The following is a 26,680-nucleotide window of genomic DNA, read 5'->3' as shown; positions in this document are numbered from 1 at the left end:
TAAATATTTCTATTAAAATATTTTTAATACTCAACTATATATGTCGTGCTAGTGTATTTAGACAAAATGTTTTAAAAATAATTGGTAGTTTAACTTTTAAATCATACTCATATTCGAAATGATAAAACTTACGAAAATAGAGGGGAGGACGAAACTTAAAGGAGTACATTATGAGACATTTTTAATAAGCTAAACTAAACTAAACCAAACCATTTCAGGGGAGTTCTGAGAATTTGCTATTCTACCATGGTCACAGATGGGATTCGTCTATTTTATAATTCCGGTTTAGGTTTTACCAAAATGCCATTATCAAACAGGCCACTTCGTTACTTTGCAATTTTCTCCATTTCTCGCGATTTGAAAATGTTTTTTTATTTTTTCTATGCGTTTTATGACTATTTTGTCCATAAGGTGTTTGCCCGTGGCGGTTACAACGACGCCAAATCTGACCCCAGCTGCACGTGCTATCACGCTGCTCGTTTGCTTTCGTGTCATGAACCACATGTTGCCTGTGTGAGTCGTGGCTTGTCCGGAGACACGACCGGGCCCTCTCGAATAGTGGTGACACTAAGCGTGTCCACCGGCGTCAACGCGAGACCAGTGGTGGGCCGTAAAATAGACAACATCTTTCAGAACTATGACATCTGGACAAACCATGCATAGAGGATGACATCGTAGGACCAAAGGTCAGTCTTGACACCATCGTAACCGCTACCAGCAAGTATCTTGGGGGCAAACACAATCATTCCATGCATAAAAAAGAGAACTATTTTCAAATTGCAAGAAATGAGAGGAAACGACAAACTAGCAGAGTTGTCTTGTTTAACGGTGAAACCCAAATTCGAAATAGCAAAAGAGATGAAATCATATTCGAGAATGACATAGGGCTCGTTTGCAAGAGGGACTTCAAAGCCATCAAATCAACACACACAAAACAGGAACAACCATTAGCATATAATTAATTAAGTATTAGCTATTATAAATTTGAAAAATAGATTAATATGATTTTTTAAAACAACTTTTATATAAAACTAAAAAATACATCGTTTAGAATTTGAAGTTATTGCGAACCAGCCCATAATACTCCTGAATTCGCCTCCCGCTGCTTCGCTTCCGCGCCGGCGCCGCCAACTCAAGCTTCCAAGCGACGGCGCCGGGGGGCCTAGGGTTTTAGCTCTCGCTCTCGCTGTCGGCAGCGCGGCGCCATGGGCTACCACCACCTCCTCCTCTCGCCGGCGCCACCACCGCCGCACCCTCCCCGCCTCTCGCTCCTCACTCCTGGCCGCCGCCCGCGCGCGGGGCATGGGGCCGTGTCCGCCGCCGCCGCCTGCTCCCCGTCGGTGCTGGCGGCAGGGAGGAGGGCCGTGCTCCTGGCGGGCGTCTCGGTGCTCCCGCTCCTCCGCCTGCGTGATGCTGTGGCGGCCGCGGCCGCGCGGCCGTCGACGGCGGTGGATCTCGTCACCGGTTAGTACTACCAGTTATTGAGAGAGCAGCGTCCTGCTCGGTGTCGGAGCGAGGAGTGCGTGCGAGAAATTTAGGTTGAAACGTGGGCGTAAATGTTGAGGTCCTCGTAGATTTTTGGGAGCATCCGTGGAATCTAGTAGTCTAATACCCTTGTTTGCTCGTCGCCGCAATGAGTGCCGTGGGAGCAATTAGTCAATTTTTGTCAGTGACTGAGCAGTGAGGACACATGACCCAATAGTTTTTGGATAATCCCCACATTTCGTAGGCGGTAATCCTTACGAGGTGGCCCGACGCAGCGGGAGTAACCTTCGGAGTTGCATGAATCACCACTGAAACATATAGATCAGCAGGATGTGTTGCAGTGTAGAGACTTGATACTGTAACATGGGGAACAGCCTCTCTTCCTGTTCTAGATTGCCTGTAATTGCAGAATAATTCCAGTTCTGATATTTGGGCCTTTGGCTAATTGCTGCGATAGGTTTTGTGTGTGATGATTGATGAACCAGTGGTTGGCATTCACATATTGCAGTAGTAGTGTGATTTGGAGAGAACCAATGCAAAAAGTAGATTAGTGGCTGAATATAGATAACAAGATGCAGAACTAAAAGAATCGATTAATTTCATGCCCTTGTTGTTCCAATTGTTCCCCATCAACCTCACCTGTCAAGAGAATGCCCTACGGCCACACACACACACACACACACACTAGACGCAAGGGTTTCCCTACTGTTTCGATAGGGGTTACAACTACCTGATGGTATCATGGTTACATCAGTAACCACATGGTTTCTGCGAAAAACTGAGAGGGTTACTGCATGGGGTTTCCGTCATAACCGAGGGGTATCTGCTAGGGTTTGACGCGCACCTGACCTAGCTGGCAACTTACTCCAGTATTTAGTTGTATGCTGGAACCGACCTGTTCCAGAACACATTGAAGTTATTCTTTGCCTGAGTGACACACTTCTGATCGTGCACTTATGTGACATTCTGTTCATCTCCTTGTATTTATGTTAAACATAAGTTTCCTTAATCAGTCAAGTTGTTCACCTTGTGATGAACTGATAAACATGACGAATTGGTTACACTATTTTGCAGATAGAATGGACAGTGTGAAGACTGAGGAAACTCAGCCTGAAGAACCTTCGGCTGACAAATCTCAGGATGAGGTGAAAGCACCACCTGCAGTGAATCCACTTGCAGGTTTTCTGAATGCAATTGCAGTTATTGCTTCTGGTGTACTTGCTGGACTTTTTGGTGCTTCTCAACAGGAAAAAAAAGCGTTGCAATCTACTGTCTCAGCTGTATGCCATCTTCAATCCTTTCAATCAGCAAATTTTGAACTAGAGTTACTTTACTTCAGCTATATTAGCTATTATTATTTGTCATCCCAGATTTCATATGCATGTTGAGATTTTCTGTGCACCATCGTGTTACCTTGAGATATCACTATGCTGCATGCACAAGGTAGTATCCATTTCTTTAATAATAAATTTGAACACATTCAGACTACTGTCAATTTGATTTATTTACCCTAGCACTGGGATATATTAATTATGATGTCGACTTGATACACAGTATACATAGTTAAAAATTCCTTGACTTTCCTTGTTTACTGTTTCAGTAGAAAATTATTCTAATTGTTGGGTGTTCTGATAATAGTCTTGATCAAACATACTATCATATGTTAATTTGCTATTTTCTTTGTCTTGCAGAGCATTACCTGCCAATTTGCAACTATGTATTTGATAAATTAATATAGACTGCAGATATACTATGAGGGCGTTCATTTATTGAGATCATGTGATAAAATTCTGTTGGAATTAATATATAAACGAAAATTGGATTTTGGAAAAATATTTTCCTTAACTAATAAGTTTAATATCCTGTTTGCCCAGATGGAGACCAAATTGGCTGAAAATGAGGCAGCAATGTCTATGCTTAGAGAAAACTATGAGAAACAGATATTGAATGAACAAGCAGAACAAAAGAAACAGGCTAGGATGTTCCGGGAGAAGGAAGCTTCCATTCTAGATCAATTGACTTTGACTAAGAGAACTGTAACATCCTTAAAGGAGGAAGTGAGAAGGGAGAAAGAACTAGTTGAACAGCTTAAACATGAGATATGTCGACTTAAGAGTAGCATTGCACAAGCAGAAGAACACAATCATGCATTTGAAGGCAAATTGAGAGAAAAGTTGGAAACACTTGATATTTTACAGGACAAGGTTAATCTGCTTAGACAGGAGGTGAATGCCAAGGAGGAATCCATCAGGGAACTAAGCTCATCACTTTCTTTCAAGGAAGAAGACTATCAGAAGCTGCAGTTGATCTACAGTGAAACCAAAGCAAGCCTTGAACATGCAAATTCTAAAATAGGGCAGCTGGAGGAGGATTATTCTGCAGCTAAAGATGATCTAAACTCAAAGATATCTTCAATTGATTCATTGAATGAGGAGGTCAAAATATTATACACTGCAAAAAGTGGAGCGGAAGAAAAGGTAAGTGAACTAATGAAACAGTATGTAGACCTTACAGCATCTTTTGATACGAGGGCATCTCATGACTCTGAACTATTGATCGAGAAAGATACTATGCTGAAACAGCTTGAAGAACAACTTTCTGCTGCATTAAGTGATGCTAATAAAAACAAAATTATAATTGCTGAGCTGAACAGTGAATTGGACACTAACAGAGCAATGCTAGATGATGAGGTTGAAGCTCATAAAAAATTATCAGAGCTTGTTCAGTCCACTGAAGGGGCACTAACAGATTCCAGAAATAAGGTGTTTAACCTCTCCGAAGAGCTTGATGAAGCAAAGATATCAAATCAGCAATTGATAACCCAGATTTCAAAGTTGACAGATGAGTCCAATACAGCAAAACAGGTTTTGACTAATAAAATAGCAGAGGCTGAAGCAGTTTCTAAAGTTCTTTCAGATGAGCTGGCCTCAGTGAGGGATATACTTGAAAAGACACAAGAAAAACTTGATGTCACCTCTAATCAGTTAGTGTCTACTTTGGAAGCACGTGAGGACCTTAATAAAGAACTGCTGGATGCATATAAGAAGTTAGAGTCTGCAACAGATGAGCTTGTTAGAGAACGTAAAATTAATGCTACTCTAAACAGGGAGCTTGAGGCATTGGTGGAACAGTCGATTGTAGAATCTGAAGCGCGACGTGTTCTTCAAGCAGATCTTGATGAGGTGACTAGTTCAAAAAAAGAGGTGGATGACAGTACACAGTTCCTGTCTGAGAGGCTGGACAGCGCAAATTCTAGGATTGCTACTATTGAGGAAGAGAAAGAGATGCTTTCAGAGGCTCTGGAGCACCAGAAGGAAAGTACAATGGAAGCTCGGAAAGATATGGTGGACGCTCAGAATCTAATAAAAATGCTTGGAGCGGAGAGAGAGAATTTTGAAATGAGGTCCAAGAAACTTGAAGAGGAATTGGCCACGGCAAAAGGTGAGATATTGAGACTGAGGCGGCAGGTTAGTGCAAGTGGATCTCTGAAAACAGAACTTCCGGAAACAAGTGTGCCATCAAATGCGTCTCAACATGAGCAAAATTTGAATGATCCTGTTCCGAATAGTAACAAATTCGATGCTGGAGATGTTCATTCTCCTTCAAGGATTTATAGAAGAAAAACCAAACGGAGTACACGAGCATTATAAGAACACTGTGATCAGGGGCGGGTCTAGTGTGGATACTGGAGGGGCTTAAAGTCCCCCTATTCGTTGGATCCACTTAGAAAGATAAGACGACGGGAGGAAGGAAAAATATGAAAAAGAAGAGTAGGGAGGCAGAAGGAGGAAGAAAGCAATCAGCCTCCCCTCTCTCGCTCGGCTGGATCCGCCCGCGATCTGAATCGCTGTCGTTGCATTCTTCTGTTTAGTCATCTTACAAGGATATTAACGTTGAACTTTCCAATGGTAGAATCAAGAAACATTCGTGCAGATATTTCGATCTCTCTCCTTGTTCCTAGCTCTTCCGTTGTCCCTGGAGAAACCATTGTAGTTCCTTGTGTTATATGAGTTTTGGCAATTTTTGAACGTAGTATGATACTCTGTTCATATGTTTTGTCGATCTTCAATTATTCACTCGAGTCTTGCTATCGAGTCTTATGCTGAGTATAATCTGCTAGATAATCTCTGCACGTGAAATGATTGAAGCTAAACGCTGCAACGTATTGATTAGGAGTGGCGTGACTCCCTAAGATGTACAGAGATGTGCGACTTTACTAAGAGTAACGTATAGCTAACTTACTAGCAATCTATGGTCAATCTAATCTAATACTATAGTTAATCTAATAGTCAACTCATACAATATTTACTTATAAAATATTAATACATAGTTTTACATGTCATACATATTTTATTTTGGAGCCTATGTGCAACTGACTATAAATTAGTAGCCCACCTTTCTTTTTTCTTCCTTCTTATCTCTTTAAAATATGCTTATAGCTGGTTTATAGCCTGCTATTATACCTGCTCATGGAAAGAATGACTTTCATGGAATTTCAAATCTGCTATTATATTAAATCTGCACAGTAGTGATGAAGTTATGTAGTGTTTTAATATATTATGGCAGATTATGTAGTGTTTAGATGATCTCAAATGTGACTCCGTTAAGTTTGGGTAAGTTTGGGATCTAGTGAGTTTTTTTTTCGTGTTTTGTGTAGTATTCCAGGTTAGGAAAACCTGGGGTGTTACAATTGTCTCCATCCAATAATTTCACGTGTTATTGTCCAAAAACAATGACCACTTTAGAAGAGACAAGACAAACTACCGGAGTAGAAAAATCATCAAGATGCCACTTATTAAATAATACTACCTCCGTTTTATATTGTAAGATTTTCTTGCGTTGCCTAAATTTATTCATTAATAAATGTATTTAATTTATATGTATCTAGACAGTGCTAGAAAGTCTTATATTGCGAAACGGAGAGAGTAGATGCTTATCAATAGGATGATGGTTGTAGTTAAGGTGAGATAAATTTAAAGACATGGTGGGAGGTGTGAAATGCAGTATTTTGGAACAAATTTTGATTTGAAGGTGGTCACTTGTTTTGGACGGAGGAAGTACGATATACCACCTTGCCCATTGCACAGAGACTTTGTTTTTGGCTATTGCACATAGACAAGTATTTCCAAGTGTATAGCTAGAAATAAAAATCTTTATGGTACGATGGGAGTATCTTTTATTGTTAACTATAGATGACGTGGTAATTTTCATACCTAGTAGATTAGATACAAGTGATTGTTCTGAAAATACCGATATGCCGTTTAGATGTTCCAAACTATAGAAGAAACTTAAGGTACCAAATTTTTATATGAAAAATATGGTATCTCTATATACTCTTTTATGGATGATAAAAAAGCTCGGCATAGAAGAAATTGAGATAGCTGTGGACCATGTCATTGGACTTGCTCTTAGCCTCGTTTGCTTGCAAGCTTTTCTGCACCTCATGACATCGTAATGGCTAGTGGTTGCACTCTGACTTTTGTTGGTTTCCCTAAGTTTTTTTCATAATAATCACATGAGCTTTTCTTTCAGCTGTGTAAGGATAATGATAATAGGGTCTCTCCTAGTCTCTGCCTCTCTGGTAGTGACCATAAGTAAGCATTTTTTTTAAAAAAATAATGGTAATCATAAAAAGAAAGCTCCCATTTGGATTTTGAGCTTTAGTTGTTTTTTGGCTTGAAAGAAAGAGCATATGTAGAATACTGGTCTTTTCTAGTGCTTGTGGGTACATGTCGCCGTTGGTGTTGCATTATGCATTGCTTTTGTTCTATCAAATCACTGAAACTGATCAGAATTCCCTGCCCCTGGTTTCAAAAGAACTCATCAAATTTGCCCCATTTTGGACACAGTGATACACAGAAAAATGGAAAGAGGAATTCAGAATCTTCAGGCACAATCATCATGCAGCAGATCAGTGGCCCATACAATTGGATCGATCATGCCATGATGCTGAACCTGCAGGTATATATATCTCCCAACTTTCGAGCACCCATGTCCATCTTGCTGGTAATGCATTGTCATCTGCACTGCATTCATGCCGTTGAGGTCATTGTGGTGGGGACAATCATCATCATTCAGTTAGTTGGCCACTGCTGCTTGGAAACCACATCATCAGCTTGACCTGACCACAAAATTCAGGGTGACTTTCAGTTGGTTTAGCACGATTGTCATCTCAATATCTCATAGTTAGACATGTTAAAATTTCATATGGAGTAGGTTTTTTCTTGTTTGAGGGAAGACTCATGAAATAGCTAGGCAGCACTTGTTTATGACCACCACGGCCTGGCCTGATTTCAAAACCAAAATAAATCAAATGGAGTAATCAGGAAACAATTTGGATTAGTTTTAGTTTTGTATTAACAACAACAGAGAAATATCTTTAGTTCAGAAACACAATAACAAAAACTATTTCTAGCTTTTCCCGCGCTTCGGGCCGGGTTTGTGAGGACTTCCTTTTTTCCAGGCCCAACCTGGTCCATGAAGAGATTTATAAACTACAAAATTCCCAAGCTGCAACAATCACTTTCCACTTTGATGCAGGTCAGCTGGCCAGGCATAACTATCATCGTTGTATCCTTGTCTTTGGCTGCCCTGCCAGTTCATAAAATTTTCACCCTGACTGAAGCGTTTAGTTCGTGAAAAGAAAATTTTTGGGTGTCACGTCGGACGTTTGATCGGACGTCGGAAGTGATTTTCGGACACGAATAAAAAATAAATTTCATAGCTCGCATGGAAACCGCAAGATATATCTTTTGAGCCTAATTAATCCGTCGTTAGTACATGTGGGTACGGTAGTACATATGACTAATTATGGACTAATCAGGCTCAAAAGATTCGTTTCACGATTTTCTCTTCTAACTCTGCAATCAATTCTTATTTGTCTATATTTAATACTCCATTTAGATATCCAAAAATTCGATGTGATTTTTTTTAGGATTTTTTTTTGGAAACTAAACGGGCCTTGAATTCAATCGATTCATGCATGCATCACCTAGGCAGAGGTTTGGTTGGCCATTGTTGCAGCTACCTAGCTAGCTGTTGGCTGGCCACAGACCACAAGCTCCAACGGCCATGGCCAAGGACTTAGCAGTATCAGGTACTACATGTAGGTTTCCTGGCCAGCCGGATCATGAACATGAAGTAAAGACATGGCCGGCATTGTTCCCCCTGTGACTGCCTTAATATAAGCCTGAACATCTGTGACGCTGTCTCCAAGTTTTACTGCATTCACGGACTTGTTTTCTTCGGTGGTCTCCTGGTTTTGGGACTCGGCTGCAATATATGCATCCATATTCAGGTTAGTTTGGAGATTGCAAGGGGTCATTAACATTTACGCTACGCCTTCCAGGTTACTGCAATCTTGAGAGACCGGTCACTGACACGTGGGTCTATATATATATATATATATATATTGTGTTGTTGTTCGAAGTGCCCATAAGCATCGTGGGATTACATGTGAAATTGATATATCCATTGAAATATTCAGGGGGAAAAAAGAGTTGTGTAGAAAAAAATCAGTGTGTTTCAAGAACAGATGTGTTTTTTATGTTTTGCACTATTTTGATAAGCTATTTGCTACATTTCTTAGGATAGAAAATCAAGTGGGACAACTTTCGACATTTTAGCCACTGAAACCCAAAATTAGCGCTAGTTTGGTTTTACTATAAGCTCAAGCCAAATTTGGAGTGCATATCTTATTTCTCCGAGAGACCGATTCGACCTACCTTATGTGACCGGTCAGACTAGGATGTGAATCTCTAGTGGTCGGTCCAACTCACATACTCTAGAGCCAAATTCAGTTTAGCTCTTTTCGTATTTCCTTGTTTCTAGGCTGGAGTTTCCCGAGTCCTAACACATTCCTAAGCCTAATTTGAAAAAGGTCTGACTAGTGATCAAATGTTTAAAATTTTTAATTCCATTAATCAAATCTGGTCACTGCTGTTGGATGATAATCTGAAGGCGTGTATGCAAGTTAAAAAAAAAACCTATACACACCCTCTCCCCTTAGCCCCATGCATTGCTAGCGTGTTTGACATGAGAACAAAAAATTGATCAATAGTAAAAGTGATTTGAAAATGCCATATAATAGACGCAAGACCACCTCTCCTATAAACATATGGGCCAAGGCCGATTGATTCAAACACCAATCAAGCAACAAAATCAATCAATCACCCATATCCACTATATCCTACACCTCCTCCCTTCTTTCTTCATATATTCTATTCACCCACCAATCCCTTAATTTCTCATCGTCTTCGATCTCAAAGCCTCATCATCTCCGATCTCAATGGCATAAGAGGATGTTGCATGCGACCTGCTGCAAGCACATGATACTAGCTACACCCCACACATAATTTTAATATATTTCTAAAGGCCTATATATAAGTTATAATTAGTTTCAGTATAATTTTATTGTAGTTACGCAATTATATTTAAAAAAAAATTAGAACGATCTTCCGAAGAAAGTTGTATACCCCTTTTAGAGAAATGCCACTGAGATAGAGCGGAGACATGTAACGTACGCAAATAGTAGAAGAAGACGGTCACTTTAATTTTGGTGTACGTTGGGCGATAATTGATTTTTTTAAAGGTATAACACGGGACGCACACGAACACACACCACGACACACGCATACACACGCGTACGCGTCTCTACCATACGCTTAGGATTTTAGGGTCCGCAAGTGCGTGAGGAAAAAATTCTAGGGTGATAAGGTGAGAGATGGCTCGCGCGCCAGTACGGCTGACCAACCGAGCACCGCTCGGTCCTCGATAATTGATTCATACGTTCGTTATAAGCGCGCGTAATTAGCCTTTATGCACATTGATTGCCATTGGGCATTTCACGTGTCATCACATCACTCGCAACGTTCCTTTTCTCTCTTCCTGCTCTCCAGCTGCAATCGATCAACTGCAACAAAAGGACCAGGCTCCTAGTACTGCTATTATTGCATTTTATCATGCTACTGAAGTTGATGACAATATTTTCTTTTTTCTTTTTCTACGGGTACTCACAACGTTTCTAAATAGATGCAATTTATCAGTGATGTTGTACTTTATGTAGTTAAATCCTTAATATGTAATAAAAATAATGATAAACATATAACATATGCTGTCTCATAGTACAATTATGTTTTTCTTTTTTACTAGGGAAGATGATTACATATTGGTATCTATATCTACTATGCACACAACCATAAAGATACGATAAGAAAAACGCACCGAATTAAATGAGTAAAGCCCTATTTGTTTTAGCGATCTAGATTATTAGGTCAGATTACTGTACGTTAGATTATTATAAATCAGCTAAAGTAGAGAGTAATGGTAAATATAGGTAACTATTTTAAAGTATCGAAGGGTGGATCTTTAATCACTTAATAATCTGAAAAAATACATTTGAATGAGCTTAATCTGATATTATATATTATAATAGTTATATATTGTTTTAGTTGACTCCTAATAAGTTAGATTATAATAATCCTAACATGGTTACAAAATTTTTATGGGTTTTACTGATTATTGCCTACGATGCTTCCTTTATTCGATCATAAACAAGTAAAATTGACACTCTATCTTTTCACTTCTACTTGCACTTATAACCCAAAATTTAAAATTTTAATACTAAATCTAGAGTTAATTTTGAGGGTTTTTTCATCGTAATTTATTTTTCGTCTTTGGCTTTTCGATCGTCAATAATACATATATAAAAGTTTTATTCACAAATTACTTTTAAAAAATATGTTGTTTGACTTTTTCATGAAAAAAAACCAAAAAATACCCCTACGAAAAAAGAAAATAAAATCCATTAAGGAGGAATTTGAAATCTGGAATGTGCAGGACAAAAAACAAAATCACATAAAACATCACCGACAATTTCACCCTGATGTTGCAGGCGATAAATCCGAGAAGTGGGCCAGGCTCCTGACTGGACCATTGGACCCACGCATAGTATGTGCTAGTAGAATAACTTCTCAAACCATGGAACAAACTTTAATCACTTTTAGTTCCTTACTTGATTACCCGGGAGAGGTGAAAAACTTTAATCGCCAACTGGGCATCGGAGGAAGACGGCAGCGACAAAATTAGCTATAGTACTGCCTCCGGTGATAAATAAAGTGACGTTTAGGATAAGATATCAAACTTTTAAAACTTTCGCTAGGCAAACAAAAGTGTGATATATAATTGACAAATTTTTATTAAGAAAGAGTTCGATGAATCTGACCCTAAACGTCAAATGCAGACACATTCTTCGCTGAATGCCTGAATACTCGCTAAGGACCACCGGTATAAAAACCTCTATAGTATAATATTGTATTGTATATAGTATAGTATAGTATTGTATAATACAGAGGGTGAAATCATCTTGAGGTTATTTTGAATACTAGCATATTGCCCATGCGTTACAATCCTATTAAAACATAATATTAGCATCTTATTAAAATAGATTTAATAAAAGTAGTTTGATATATATGTCTCAATTGTTTTTTTCTTTCAAAAAAGAGTTGATGGTGGGATATGTGACAGATTCAGCCCCACACATCACCACCACTGCTTATTTTTATAGATAGAAGTAAAGATCACTACTTGGGCTCTCTTTAGTTCCAAAAAATTTTCATGTTCACTCGTCATATCGAATCTTTGGACACATGTATAGAGCATTAAGTACAGTTAAACAATAACCAATTACATAATTTGGAAGAAATTTACGATAAGAACCTTTCGAGCCTAATTAGTCCATGATTAGCCATAACTGCTATAGTAACCCACATGTGCTAATGACAGATTAATTATGCTTAAAAATTCGTCTCATGGTTTCCTGACATCCTATGTAATTAATTTTTAATTAGTCATCGAAATATTCTTTCGATATCTGATCAAACATCCGAGGCGACACCTAACCTAAAAATTTTCGCGAAATAAACATGCCATAAGATGAGGAGAATTTTATCGTGGACTCAACAGTCAACTGTCCTTTGCAAACATTGGACAAGTGCTCCACTGCTTGACCGACAAATTTTGGTTGCAAGGTGTGCACAGCATTTTGTATGCAACCGACAAGCTAGTTTACCTCGTCATAATACCAAATTTATTGGATGAACAGCGCTGTACTAACGTGAGTCACAGTGTGGATTCGCCGCTAGATCAGGTTATGCATGCTGGGGTCTTTTTCAGGCAAGAATAGCTATCTCTATTCTATTCACCCACGTTTCTTTGGCACATTCTTTCTATACTATTTAATTCGTCGGCTGAAATTTCTTAGAGCTGCTCACCCACGTTTCCTAATCAATTCCTTTTGATATTTAATTTGTTGGGTAGTTGTTTATCCAGAAAGAATAAAATATCATGTGTGGCTCTTGCACAATGTTCTGTCTGGTTTTCAATTTTTTTTATGGAGTTTAAAGCTCCATGTTTTATATTAGGGTCTATGACAGTTTTATTTGTTACCAGAGTCTGTGTGGTGCTTGCTACTTCCTCTGTTTTAAAGTATATAAAAGGTGTGTTTGACAATAATACCTTTTTTTCGCGTGCTCAAACTACTAAACGGTGTGTTTTAAGATAAATTATATAAAAAGTTATTTAAAATTATATTAATATATAAGTTGCTTAAAATTATGCTAATGTATATATTTTTAGATTTTTTATAGTTATACTTAATGAGTCATTATGTTTTGCGCGAGCGCTCCTTTATTTATCCCAAAATATAGGAATATCCCACAAGAACAAATACCTTAATTTTCAGCTGCGATTGCAAGAACGAGTATTACTCACGTTCGTGCCGTTACTGTCTGTTTACAACTATTTGACGTGTATGAGAAGATTCGATCAAACTTTCGCACCTCTAACACTAGTTTTGTATTAAAATAACTTTATAAAATCAAATAATATTATCACACTATGTTTAGGAAAGTCTACGTAAAACTTTTTTTGTTGTTAACTTAAGAATTTCAAATATTATAAATGGTCAAATATATACTGTCAGATGGAGTATATAATTATGGGTTCAGGTCCAGCCCTTTAACCAGAGATTTTGAGTATTACATACAAAATCAGAACGTACGCTCTTCAGATTTTTTTAGTACAATTTCACAAAGAAACCTCTAACTTTTATTATCAGAGGTGCTTTCTTAAGTGTCACACACGAAAAATCGATTTTCACATACGGTTCTCGACCCAGGATCCTTTCGCCATTATCATAAGCGGATTTTCTTATAAGCTGTAGGTAGGAAACTTGGTCTTCAGTAGTGTAAAAACAATGATTTGGCAAGAAATTAACATAAATGACGTGCCAAAACAAAGTTGCCATGTCAGGAGAATGGGATGCTACAGCACACTTCACGTGTATTATAAAAATATTTGTTAACAAAGGTCAAAACGTGTATTATAAAAATATAAATCCTGAGAGGTTTCTTTTTAATTTTGAAGTTAAAAAGTTTTTTAAAAATAAAATTATTCAGATACTGTGTCAGTTACTAGTCTATTCTAAACTAGATATTAAATTAATGTAGCACATTGGTTGTATATCGCCCACATTTGTGACAAAACATTAGCAATACAATTTACACTGCAAATACTCTGCCTTTTAACATCTTCTTTTCCCCTTGTCACGCATGCAGGTTGACTGCAAATTAATATTCTTCACTTTCAGCTCTGTGCCTGTTTTCTCTTTAACCTTTTCTGCCACTCACATGTTGCTTGACTTCAAAGGTGAGAAGAAATCAAAAAAAGAAGCTGTAAACTCTGAAGAAATCTGCAGGTTTAGGTAGTACTACCTCTGTCCGATAATAATATTATTTTTCGTTTTTTTTGTGTGTCCCCACGTTTGACCAATCGTCTTGTTTAAAATTTTGTATAAAAACTTAAAAAATAGTCACGCATAAAGTATTATTCATATTTTATCATCTACTAACAATAAAAATATTAATCGTAAAAAAATTTAAATAAGACGAAGAGTTAAAATATTATATCAAAATACTGAAAAATGAAGTTACTATGACCATCGTAGCAGTAAAGGCTGGTGATTGTACAGTTGTTCATTTTCATCACCAACACCTTGGAGTGAATCGTAGTACTGGGATTCGGTCGAGTTGAGTTAATTGCTGTGCACATCTAATTCTAGTGGTTAATGGCCATAAATAAGCAGGTACAGCAGTTAATGATGGTGCAAGCCAAGCAGGTCAGGTTCAGAAAAAAACGAGTACAGTACATGGTTAACGTACAGGTACATTGAATATTTTGGGATGAAAGCCCAGAGCCCATTTCTTTTCTTTTCTCATGTTTCCCTATACTGCATCCATTTTAAATTAAAATAATTTATTTTTAGATTCTCTGTGAGAAATACTTTGATAATATATAATACAGATGTCGTTAAATTATAAACATTTCTATCATGGTTGAAAATGGAAATGTTTGAGCTAGAATAAACCTAAAACAAGTAATTTCAAATGGATGAAGAAGTTAAATGTTATAGTCTGTGAACAACAAGGTTTTCGTTGATTAATATGGTATTTTTAGACCTCTGGAATGAATGTGTGGCTTCTTTAAATTTTAAATTTTATATAATGTAATGACATGAATTTTTATTTTAGATTTTCTATATATTATTATTTTTTAAAAAAAGAATAGAATCATGGGTTTGAAGCTTGACCTAATCGGCCTAAAGTGCCTTGAACTTTAACTTGGACTAAAAGTTAAAAGTGCTCTTGAATTTGAACTTAGTAAAAGTGAAAAGCAGACAAACTGGTAGATTTGGCAGCTGCTGTAGTGCCGTATACGCAAAAAAATGTGTAGAAGCATGTGAACATTGTTGTGTTATGACGTTAATAATCGATCATAGCCATGGGTGGCATCCATCATAAGCTCAAGTTGATGACACCATCATGGAATATCTACTGCAGAGCACATGAACAAAAAAGTATCATCATGGAGGATTTGCTACTTGCTGATGTATTTAGACGTACCAGGGGAGGATTTATTTATAGTACATAATTGTTAAAATGATATATAAACTCTTACTCCCTCCGTTCCACAATGTAAGACTTTGTAACTTTGCCTAAATTCATATGGATACTCATGAATCTAAACATATATATAAATTATATACATTCATCAATTGATGAATTGAGACAATACTAGAAAGTCTTACAATATAAAACAAAGGTGGTAATACTTATGAAATATAATCTTATTCTCACGGTAAAAGCATATGCCTACAAACTTGTTTTCAGTAAAGTAGAAAATTAAATATAATCCAAAAAAATGTGTCCTTTCAATTTTTTGTCATTTCCTATATATTTACACAGTATCTCTTTTATTGACACTGGACCAAACGTCAACGTTGCATAAAAAAATTGGAAAATGCCAAAAGTTTTTGAAACAAACCAACCCTTGCGGTATCAATTTTATCCTTAGATAGATAATTCTTATGATAAGCATTATATCTATGTGTAGGTGCGTAAACTCCTTGAGTAGGGGATCAATGGACCCCTTTTGTATTCAGTCCAATGAGCGTGAGAAATTATGGGCTCAAATTCAGTGAGTGATGTAGTGAATTTGTGGAGAAATGACATAGACAAAGTGTTTATATAGGTTCAGGCTGCGTGGGACGTAATACCCTACTCTCGTGGGTATTATTATGTTTTTTTTTACGTAATAGAGGTTGTGTGAATCGGAATACTCTCTTGTGGTTGAGAGTTTGCTTCCCTGGCTCCTGACAAGTACCTTTCCTAGCTTTGGAATGCTTCTTTCTTTGGATTAATATCAACTATCTTCTTCACTCTTGGGATTATTATTAGCTATCTTCTTGTTTCTCTATCTTTTGTTTTCTTCATCCCCTTCCCACCTAGCTTGGTTCTTCTTTTATAGTGCCAAGGAGATACCACATTAACTTAGTCATGGATAAATAATTTGCTACTACATGATCTTATTAACTCTGCATATCTTCTGGGATAGCCATTTAATGTGTATGCCTCTTTCTAGCAATGGACCATGAAATGGGACTGACATCGCCGTAGGTCGATCGCAGACTCATATGGGCTCATCGGCCCTTCATGAGCCATGTATATGAGATAGAGATGAAGAAGGTAGCCCTCCATTAGTGTCATTAGACCTTTGACTGGTGTCCCCTTGTCAGCCGTTGAGAGTGGGTGACAGGTGGCCGTTAAGCCTGGTTAACAATGTTTGTTAGTTATCATAAGCCTGGACGATGATGATGATGGGATTAAGGAGACCTGGCAGGGGCACCCTTATTTTCCACGCTTATCCAATGAATGACATGTGCCCTCCCATCACATTTAATGTTGCAATGTGGGGCAAAAATTACTCGGCGACACGTGTACCTTAAATTAAACGTAGTTGATGAGGTGCATTTGAGTCTCACAAACCTCCCTAGGTGGCTCCTTATTGTAAGGACCCAACGGACATGCTATGTTGATGGGTGTTGGGCTGGCCCAACGCCTACTTGCTTTCCAAGGAAGGGGTCAAAGCGGCATGACTCTTTGTAGGGTGTGCCCTAGGTCCTGCGACGCCATGAACCACTAGTTGAGGTAACACTAGTTTGCATAGCATCAATACCATAATATATTAATTTCTACGTTACTATTCTAACTTTCTGTCTGTCTGAGAAGTGTGTTTTTCTTATGGTATTGTTCGGGAAGTTGGACAATATGAGAAATAGTTGACGAGAATATATCCAGTGAAAATCTAGAGAAGTTATGAGACCCCAAATTATGGCCAATAGAAAGTACGGAATAGTTCCTTAAAAAGTACATATTTTCATTTTGGGATTCAATACATACAAATCCAGAAATAAACTCATAGCTAGAAGCAAAGGTTAACTTCTCCATATTCTGATGAGCTACATTTTCCTATTTGCATCTTTAGGGTTTGGTAGCTACAGATTCTCACAAAATCTCCAGAAGTTAGAAACTCTCCCAAACGACACTTGGTTTCTGAGAATCTTGAATTGTAGAATCCAGAAAATGAGTTAAAAGTCAGAGTTGGAAAACCCAACTTTTCAAGATTCTGATAAGCTGACTTCTCACTAGCTGCTTCTCAAAATCTTAAACTCCCAAACAAGCACTTAATCTCTAGCTCCTAAGCCTGACTAAAGCCAAATAAACTTCTGGTATGTTTATGTTCTTCCAAAATCTCTAACTCAAACAATGTAGATTATCACCTTTATTATTAGAACATGTACTTCTACAATTTAGAAAATAAACTAGGCATCAATTTCAAAATATAATTATTTCTAGGATTTAAATCTTTACCAAAATATAAGTATTTTTTATACTATTCATAGCACTTTTTGTGACGTTAATCATCTCTTATTTATATTCATGCCACTTTCTCTCACACCCCTTTTATTCTTTATTTATTAAGAAACACCATAATTTTTTCTTCGAAACCTTAATCACGTAAACATATTAAAAGTACATAAGGACACTGTAAAGGACAGAAGCAAGAAGCAAGAAGAACCATCAGGTAGTTAATCACTCGCTGCTTATCAGAATCTCGAGCTGGAAAAACAATCATCCCGTTTTAGGAGAAGGAAATGGCGTTTGGATCCTGGGCTTTCCAGGCCCATATCCAAAGCGACAAAAGCCCGACCCACCAACAATTATCCATGAACCCATCAGCGCCATAAATTAATTACCGTCCTTTAATCCGGGGTGCAACAGACGGGGGACCCCAAGCAAGCATTACTCCCCCCGCCCTGCGCCATAAATCCTCCCTCCTCCCAGCGGCGCCTCTCTCCCCCCTCTCCGCTACGCGTCCCCCGCAAAGCTTCCCCCAATTCCTTCCCCACCCCACCACTACCACCACCACCACCACCTCCTCCTCTGAGCTGTGCCATAGCTGTCCTCCTCTCCCCACCCCACTCCACTCCACTCCACTCCGCCACCGCTTCTTCTCCTCTCCATTCCATCCAGCTCAAGAACTCTCGAATCCCCACCCGCATTGCTGCTCGCGTTCGCGCCGGATTGTGTCTGGTTTGTTGGTGTTTTTTTTGTGTGGGTTTTTTGGTGGTGTTATGAGAGTGGTGCGATGAGGAAGGCGGTGTTAGTGGCGGTGGTGGTGGTGTGGGTGGTCGCCGGCGGCGGCGAGGCGGCGGTGGAGGTGGACCCGGCGTGGAGGTTCCCGAGCGCGCGGCTGCGGGACGCGTACGTGGCGCTGCAGACGTGGAAGCAGACGGCCATCTTCTCCGACCCCAAGAACCTCACCGCCGACTGGGTCGGCCCCGGGGTGTGCGGCTACACCGGCGTGTTCTGCGCGCCGCTTCCGGGGGCGCCGCGTGGGGAGGTGGCCGTCGCCGGGGTGGACCTCAACCACGGCGACATCGCGGGGTACCTCCCGCCGGAGCTCGGGATGCTCACCGACCTCGCGCTGCTCCACCTCAACTCCAACCGCTTCTGCGGCCTCGTCCCGGCCACCCTCCGCCGCCTCCGCCGCCTCCACGAGCTCGACCTCAGCAACAACCGCTTCGTTGGCGGGTTCCCCGCCGTCGTGCTCGAGCTCCCGGCTCTCAGGTTCCTCGACCTCCGGTACAACGACTTCGAGGGCTCCGTCCCGCCGCAGCTGTTCGACCTCCCGCTCGACGCCATCTTCCTCAACCACAACCGCCTCCGCTTCGAGCTCCCCGACAACTTCGGCAACTCCCCCGTCTCCGTCATCGTCCTCGCCAACAACGACTTCGGCGGCTGCCTCCCGGCGAGCCTCGGCAACATGTCGGCCACGCTCAACGAGATCCTCCTCATCAACAACGGCCTCAGCTCCTGCGTCCCGCCCGAGGTCGGGATGCTCCGGGAGGTCACCGTGTTCGACGTCAGCTTCAACTCGCTCGCCGGCCCGCTCCCGCCGGAGGTGGCCGGGATGCGGAAGGTGGAGCAGCTCGACGTCGCGCACAACCGCCTCTCGGGCACCGTGCCGGAGGCGGTCTGCGGCCTCCCCCGACTCAAGAACTTCACCTTCTCCTACAACTACTTCTCCGGCGAGCCGCCGTCCTGCGCGCGCGTCGTGCCGGCCGACGGCGACCGCCGGAACTGCCTGCCCAACCGCCCCGCCCAGCGCATGCCGCAGCAGTGCGCCGCGTTCTACGCCCTCCCGCCAGTCGATTGCACCGCGTTCCAGTGCAAACAGTTCGTCCCCTCGCCGCCATTGCCGCCACCTCCGCCGCCCGCATACCCCGGCCCATTGCCGCCGGTGTATCCCATCCCATACGCGTCGCCGCCGCCACCTCCGCTTTACCGATGATTCTTTCACAAGAGAAGCATTGTCACCACCACCACCACCACCAGCACCACCACCTCCCCACCTCGCCGGCGAGCTGGAAGAGACAATTGAGCTCGCCGTCACAACTGTACGTGGTCAATTGTTGTGCTTACAATATTAGAGTTCTTGATTGATGATAGCTACCGGCGTAAACAAGAGTAAACTACCATACATATCACTAGTTGATTTTGCAATTGTTGGTGTCTGTTCTCGGTGTCGTCATCGTCATCATCATTGTCGTCATCGTCAACCGGCTTGAAATTTTCGCAGTGATGGCGAAAAGGATCGGAGGTAGGTGATGGGGGGAGCAATCTGAGCTTTAGATTTATGGCTAATTGCGATAATTGGGTTGTGAATAATAAGCTGTTTGAGAGACAGGGTAAGGTGATGGGGAGGATTATTGGTGTGTTTTCACTATTATTATTATTGTTATTATTTCGGGTGTATAGAGTGAAGCTTTGATGGTTTCTTCTTCAGTGAAGCTTCAGCTGAGAGCCGGGGATATGTTTTTAGATGAAGATATCTTTCCTAATTAAATTACTTTTGTACCACAGCTACTTACTGTTATTATTCCATTATTATTATTATTATTATTATTATTATCATGATATTAAGTCTGGATTCTTGGATTTTTTTTAATCTCTTCAATTGTCACTCTGTTATGTCTTTCATGAGGTCATGGTGCATTGCATATTTTCATATTGTCATTCAGCTTTGTACAAACTTGTGTTGCCACCTATCCACTACATCTATCACATATCTCTTTCTGAATTTTTCAGTAGCTTCTTGAGTGGAAGAATGTGAATTTTTCTATATCAGCACGAAATTAGCTAGGAAAAGTATCTCCCATTATGCATCTGAAGCAAGGATGCATGGGAAGCTTGAGGCATGTAGCCACAGATTCTTTGAAGAACATTTTTATTCTCCTGCCAAGACATGGTCAGGTGTCTATTGTTGTCCTGTCAAGACACCGATTCATTTGTGAAGAAATCAGTGTCACCAACAGCGGGTTTCTTTGGTAAACTAAACTAATCTTGTTTGCTTAGGGATCCTTTGGAGCGTATGAATTTTGCATGATTTTCATGGGAACAGTGTAAATTCTCTAACATTTTCATGAAATGCCTTGAAATCGAATAGGCACTTAATTTAATTTGGATGTAAGATGAGACAAATGCAGTTAGAGCAAGTATAATAACTAATATAAGCGAGTTATAAAAATTACCATGTCATATTCATACTTACACTTATACTAAGAAAGAAAAAAAATAGAAAAAAAATGAGAGAAAAAAATAGTCTATAAATTTACAACGAGATACACCACGAGCTCTGAAACACCACAGTATATATAAGAGAGGTGGTTTATATATTAAAACACAGTATGGTTTATATATTGATGATATAGTATATATTTATGTGTAAATATTATATAGGTTGACTCTATATTAGCTTTTAATGACTTGAAAATATTTTGGAGCCAGTACTATTAACCTTGCTATTATGCAAATTGTTTTGGCGGTTAAGCAAAGCTTGTCGCTTTTGATACCCCCTTCCGTTCTGGGATTAAATAAATTACTAAACATGTGGCCGTACCATGGTTGAGAGCATGCTAATTACTACTACATGCAGTGGGGTTTATCTCTGACAAACAATCATTACCTCACCTCAATCAATAATCTTTTCACTCTTACTCCAGTCAAGACCGCTATACGGACCAACTACTTTTATGTTGTGACAAAAAAGAACTATGTTATTTCATTTTTGTTGTTTTTTTCTCAGAAAAAAATTCCAATTGACCCCAGCTTAACACAAGGACATGGGATTGGTAGAGAGGAACAAGGGGATGACTAATTTGGACATTTTGGAGAACATGTTTGAGCAGATAAAGTGACCGAAATAGACTCAAAGAGTATATCCGAAAAAAAAAAGGAAAAATGCATTTGAGCCCTTTCCTCCTCCTCGAGTTGTCGAGTACTTTAGTTACTAAGGCCTCTTTGTTTAGAAGGGAATGTAAAGAAATTTTTAAGATTTAAGTTTCTATAGTAATTCCAAATTAGCAAGAGCTGCAACCTTTTAAAAAAACTTTTCTGTTTATTTCTCTCACATGATTCCTATGTTTGTTTTTCGTCTACTCAAATGGTTTTTTACATATTTTTTTTAGTGTTTTTAAATTATCTATTTTCCACTTACATTTATATAGAATCCTATATATTTTATATTCCGGTGTTTCCAATGAGCCCTAAAGAAGTGTGAAATGTTCATCGAAGTTCTATCATGGGCTCATGGCTAACAGATATGTAGTGGTCACTCTCGGCGCATCCGTTGACCTAGTATGATTTTATGATCTGGGTAAGGTGTCATAATTTCTAGCATAGTATTTATACATCTCAATAATACTTCAGGTAATAGGAATACTAAATTTTACGTTGAAATTTTTAATTCCTCTCGGTGTGTCTCAAGAGCCATAAAATTTGTCGCTATACATAGTTCATCAAATAATTAAAATTTGAATACAAGTTATATATATTTATATTTAATTCAACTAGGCTGTTGGAACCACAAATTAATAACGACGATAGTAAGCAGTAAGCACGACCAGTGGACAAGAAAATGACAAGTTGTTGTTATATGTATGTAGGAGTACATGATCAAGACATGGACTATGGAGGTGTTTGGGACAAGTGGCTAAATTATTATAAATAGTAAATGTAGACTATTAATAAAACTCACTCATAATATTGGGCTAATTCGTGAGACGAATTTATTGAGCCTAATTAATCCATGATTAGCCTATGTGATGCTACAGTAAACATATTCTAATTATGGATTAATTAGGTTTAGAAAATTCGTCTCGCGGATTACCACTCATTTATGAAATTAGTTTTTTATTAGTCTATGTTTAATACTTCAAATTAATGTCCAAACATCTGATGTGGTACGGGGCTAAAAAGTTTAGCCCCATCTAAACAACCCATATTACACAACTTTGTCTTTAACTCAGATTTGTACAATTCATCTTGCCGCAGACGCGTTGGCGACCTGTTGTGTTCTGCCAACCATTTATTGATTTTTATAATGCTTGTGTACGTACTAGCCATATTTTGGGACTTTGTGTTAGTGAGCATAATCACTGTTTGACATTTTCCGAGGGACACTAGACTGTTGTTTGTACAGGTCCTATTCAATGGACTACTGGAATATTTAAGAAATTGCCACTATTAACAAGAGTTACATAATACGTATGATATTTTTTTACAATTCAGTTACGAACAAACGCGACGGCACGAGGACAACGCTGTTTCCGCTACGTTGCCATCAGCAGAACAGTTCGGCTCCATTCACGCCGCTCGTTCTCTGTACGATAATCGTAAGCTAAACTACGTACGCACAGCATTTTCCTATTAACAATGGTGTTTATTGATTTTTCCACATTATATGCATGTATATGTCATAGAGACCTGAATATCAAAATTTTAAGGGTTAATTAGATCCATGCCTTTATAAATTTGCTAGTTTTAAAATATGCTATTACTATTTAATTAATTGTAAGGATGTAATTATAATTTTAGAATTATTTAAAATATGCCACTTCATACCCTTTCGGTGTATTTTTTTTAAAAAAATTGGACCATATTGCCCCTCTGCTGTTCAATGCGCCCTTGGTATGTGCGAAGGGCAATTTGGTCTAAAATGGTATATCTGAAATAGTTCTAAAATTATAATGGCATCCTTATAATTAGTCGAATAGTAATGACATATTTTAAAACTGGCAAATTTATAATGATATAAATCTAATTAACCCAATTTTTAAAAGTAGTAGTATAGTAGTGACAAAAAGTTAAATGGCATATTCCTATAAAATTGTACTACTCAAATGAAAAATATTATTGTTTAGAACAAGATTTTGTTAAACTTTTAAAATTTTAACCATTAATTGTTTCTTAAATATTTAGTTGAAAAGGAAAAGAAATGATATACATGGATTTTCCTGAAAAGATACTATCATAAAATCAGTAACTTATTTGACTTTATAAATTTACTTTAACAAAAAATGGTTGTTAATGTTTGACTAAATCTTGTCATGAACGACAAATATTTTTGACCAAAGGAAGCATTACAGATGTTATACATATGGATGACATAAACAATGTTCTTAAATAAATTTGCTTTACTATGGGTCTATGGTATGTTTGGGGAGCTTCCAACAGCTATAATTTCTCATAGATTCTACAACTACTAAAAGCTCTCCCAAACAATACTCATATTTTGAGAATCTGTATTTGCAATTTAGAAAATGAATAAGAAAGGAACCTAGCCTTTTTAGATTCTTACAATATAGCTTCTTAGCAGCTGCTACTTAGAATTTTAAGTTCTCCAAACATGGCCTCTAGTAGTTTCTGCCAAATTTGCACCTAGCGCATATTTTCTAGAACCTCTAACACTTCTGGTAATCCTCATTTTCGTATCAATATTTTGTTTGAGAGTCATAGTCTGGACCATATTGTATTGTCAAGTTTCATTTTTGACCACCTTTACACTAGTCATATTTTTATTCTTTGTGCCAATCAAATGCCTTTTCTGGCTATGTGTATCCTCCCCTCCGATGAATATATGGCATGCACATACATGGGGAGTTTGTTGGTGTGTATAAGTTGATATACTTGAGGCCGTCGATGTACGACGAAGACGTTGTTCAGAGTGGTCCAAAAATATAAGAATAGAAAAATTACCTGCTTCAAAATCAAAAAAAAAAAGTTTAAGTATGTAGAAAGTGAAACCTTGACAATGAAAGATGTTCCAAAGTACACTTCACTCTATTTTTTATAAATTGTAGAGGAAAAAATTCCTTTTTTGCAAGAAGTGTGACTTGTGAAAGTAAGACTTTGCAATAAAAAAGTTCTAGTTAATAAGAATGAAGACACGTGTTGTTACTGATAAGGTTTTCTAGAAAAATGTGATTCAGGAGTGAAACCAAGCTAAAAGCTTTTCTCACTGCCACCAGAGGTATTCATCGAAGATGGGCCTCAAGAAAGTGGTGGCAGGGCCATTGCGGACTCCAATGACGGTGGCAACCTTCTAATGACGCCATCAATGAGTAATAGAGAGGTGATGTAGGTCTTGGCATGGTGTGCCTGTAGCAATGAGGGAGGAGGTGGGTTCAGCCAGTGATGAGGATGAACTAGTGAGGTGTGGAGATAAGAGGGGCCGACCGACGAGGAGGAGTCAGCATGAGAAGAGAGACCTAGAGCAGGGCCATCAATGGTGTTGTCCTAGTGGAGGCGGAGAGGTGCTCAACATGTCGTAGGGGCTGAGGGTGAGGCTAGTTGATTGTGCTAGGATAGCTGGAAGAGCTAGTAGCATGGGGTCATGCCATTGCCGTCGATTTCATCCCTAAGACATGCTAGTGGCATAGGGTCATGCTTATTCGTCAAGCATCCACATTGAAGGTTGTTGTCGTCAACTCTAGGGCCTACTCCTATATCACCCACTAGTCGATTGTGGTGCAGTTGCCAGCTTTGGCTATAGCATGGATTGGGATGACTAGACTTAGGGGTTATGATAGTATCCGACTGACATCGGTGCCATCTCTAGGTGCTACAAAACTCTTCTTGGAGGTAATATCGTGACACACTACGTCACTTTTGTGCCTTGAGTGGATTCTCTAGGTAATGGCCTAGTTTTGGATCCTTGAAATAGTGACAGTGGCATCTTACATGGCGTTACCTTCTTGAAGGTGTCGCATCGAAGATCTCTTATTGGTGCTGCTCCTTGGTGTTACAATCTCTATTAGATTGGCTTGGTTAGTATAATGGTGGTAATATCTGAACGAATGTTTGATTTGCAACTCAGTTACTCTTTGACCTTATCTTTCACTGTAGGACGATGTTAGTCGTTAGTGGTGATGTAAGTATAGTTCGATCGATATAATGATCAACCGTTAATTTTAGAGATTATGTTGGATGGTTTCAGTACAATTTACAAGCCATTAGGAAACACCAATTATAGGGATTCTTACTAAGATTATCCATGTATTTAGGTAAGTTTTTAAAGTAGTTTTAATTTTTTAATCAAGCTTGATTTTGTAGTTCGTAGTTGTTTGACCTAAATTAAACAACTGTGGTATTATAATTCACGGTTGTTCAACATTCAATATTTGTAATAATTGGTTATAGTTTGTTTGAAGTAAAGATCAGAATGAATTATTATTAACATAAAGACTTGGCAAAAGTCCGGTGCTTTAACTACACGTAAAATGTCAGCCCTCTAGCTATTTTCCACTACAAGCCTGCCAAGGACCAAGGTTACAAGGTTTGCCAGTGCTCTTATGGCATTTAATTTGGAAGCAATTAAGTATTTTACCTCCCTCTGTTTCATAAATACTCCTATTTGGCAACTTTAGCACTTAATGGTTCTAGTTTAAAATTGATACTTTAAAATCGTTTGATTACTATGAACTTGATTTATATTTATATTCTCCAGAACTATTCTTGACTGGAAGGGACACAAAGGCTTCTGCCCTTCCATCTCTTGGATACATATAATTTTGCTATGGCTATAAGTTTATTTAAAGAATAGGAGACTAAGACGATAAGAAGTCAAATATGCCAAGTACCCATTTTCATTTTGTTACGCTGGTTAGCTTAAAAGTTCGTACATTATGAAACAGAGGGAGTATCATGAAACACATAGAGTAGTTATTTAGGAGAATTTGATGAAAAAAAAGATGTTTGAATAAAATTTTACGATGTTCCAAACATGGCATAATGTGTAGGATAATTTGATCATTCCCCACTGCACCGAACCAAGCTAAGTTAGGATGAGGTGAAGATGGGCGTCATGTGCACCAAGAGACGGCATTGCTCAAGTGCATGCAGGCCAGACAGTAGAGAAAGAAAGCTCCATGGAGAGATTAACTTTTGGTTTCCATAAA

The 26,680-nt window shown here is 38.9% G+C and overlaps 2 protein-coding genes across 3 annotated transcripts; both read left to right on the top strand.

The window, feature by feature from the left end:
- Positions 1-1,128: 1,128 nt before the first annotated feature.
- On the top strand, positions 1,129-5,587 carry LOC102710978 (MAR-binding filament-like protein 1). Its single transcript, XM_006654045.3, has 3 exons — positions 1,129-1,464; positions 2,560-2,765; positions 3,360-5,587. The coding sequence occupies exons 1-3, from the start codon at positions 1,206-1,208 to the stop codon at positions 5,133-5,135; spliced, it is 2,241 nt and encodes a 746-aa protein (XP_006654108.2). The 5' UTR covers positions 1,129-1,205; the 3' UTR covers positions 5,136-5,587.
- A 12,751-nt stretch (positions 5,588-18,338) lies between these two features.
- LOC102710695 (leucine-rich repeat extensin-like protein 3) lies at positions 18,339-20,342 on the top strand. Of its 2 annotated transcripts, XM_040524156.1 has the most exons (2): positions 18,339-18,546; positions 18,589-20,342. In XM_040524156.1, the coding sequence occupies exons 1-2, from the start codon at positions 18,529-18,531 to the stop codon at positions 19,732-19,734; spliced, it is 1,164 nt and encodes a 387-aa protein (XP_040380090.1). In that variant the 5' UTR covers positions 18,339-18,528; the 3' UTR covers positions 19,735-20,342. The 2 variants fall into 2 exon arrangements, with proteins under 2 accessions (XP_040380090.1, XP_015692910.2); XM_015837424.2 differs by having other exon boundaries at positions 18,339-20,342.
- Positions 20,343-26,680: the final 6,338 nt, after the last annotated feature.

The sequence above is a fragment of the Oryza brachyantha genome, chromosome 5 (assembly GCF_000231095.2).
Source record: "Oryza brachyantha chromosome 5, ObraRS2, whole genome shotgun sequence".
In the NCBI taxonomy this organism is placed as follows: domain Eukaryota; kingdom Viridiplantae; phylum Streptophyta; class Magnoliopsida; order Poales; family Poaceae; genus Oryza; species Oryza brachyantha.
Note: the sequence above shows the minus strand (reverse complement) of the source record. Positions and strands in the feature narration are given on the sequence as shown.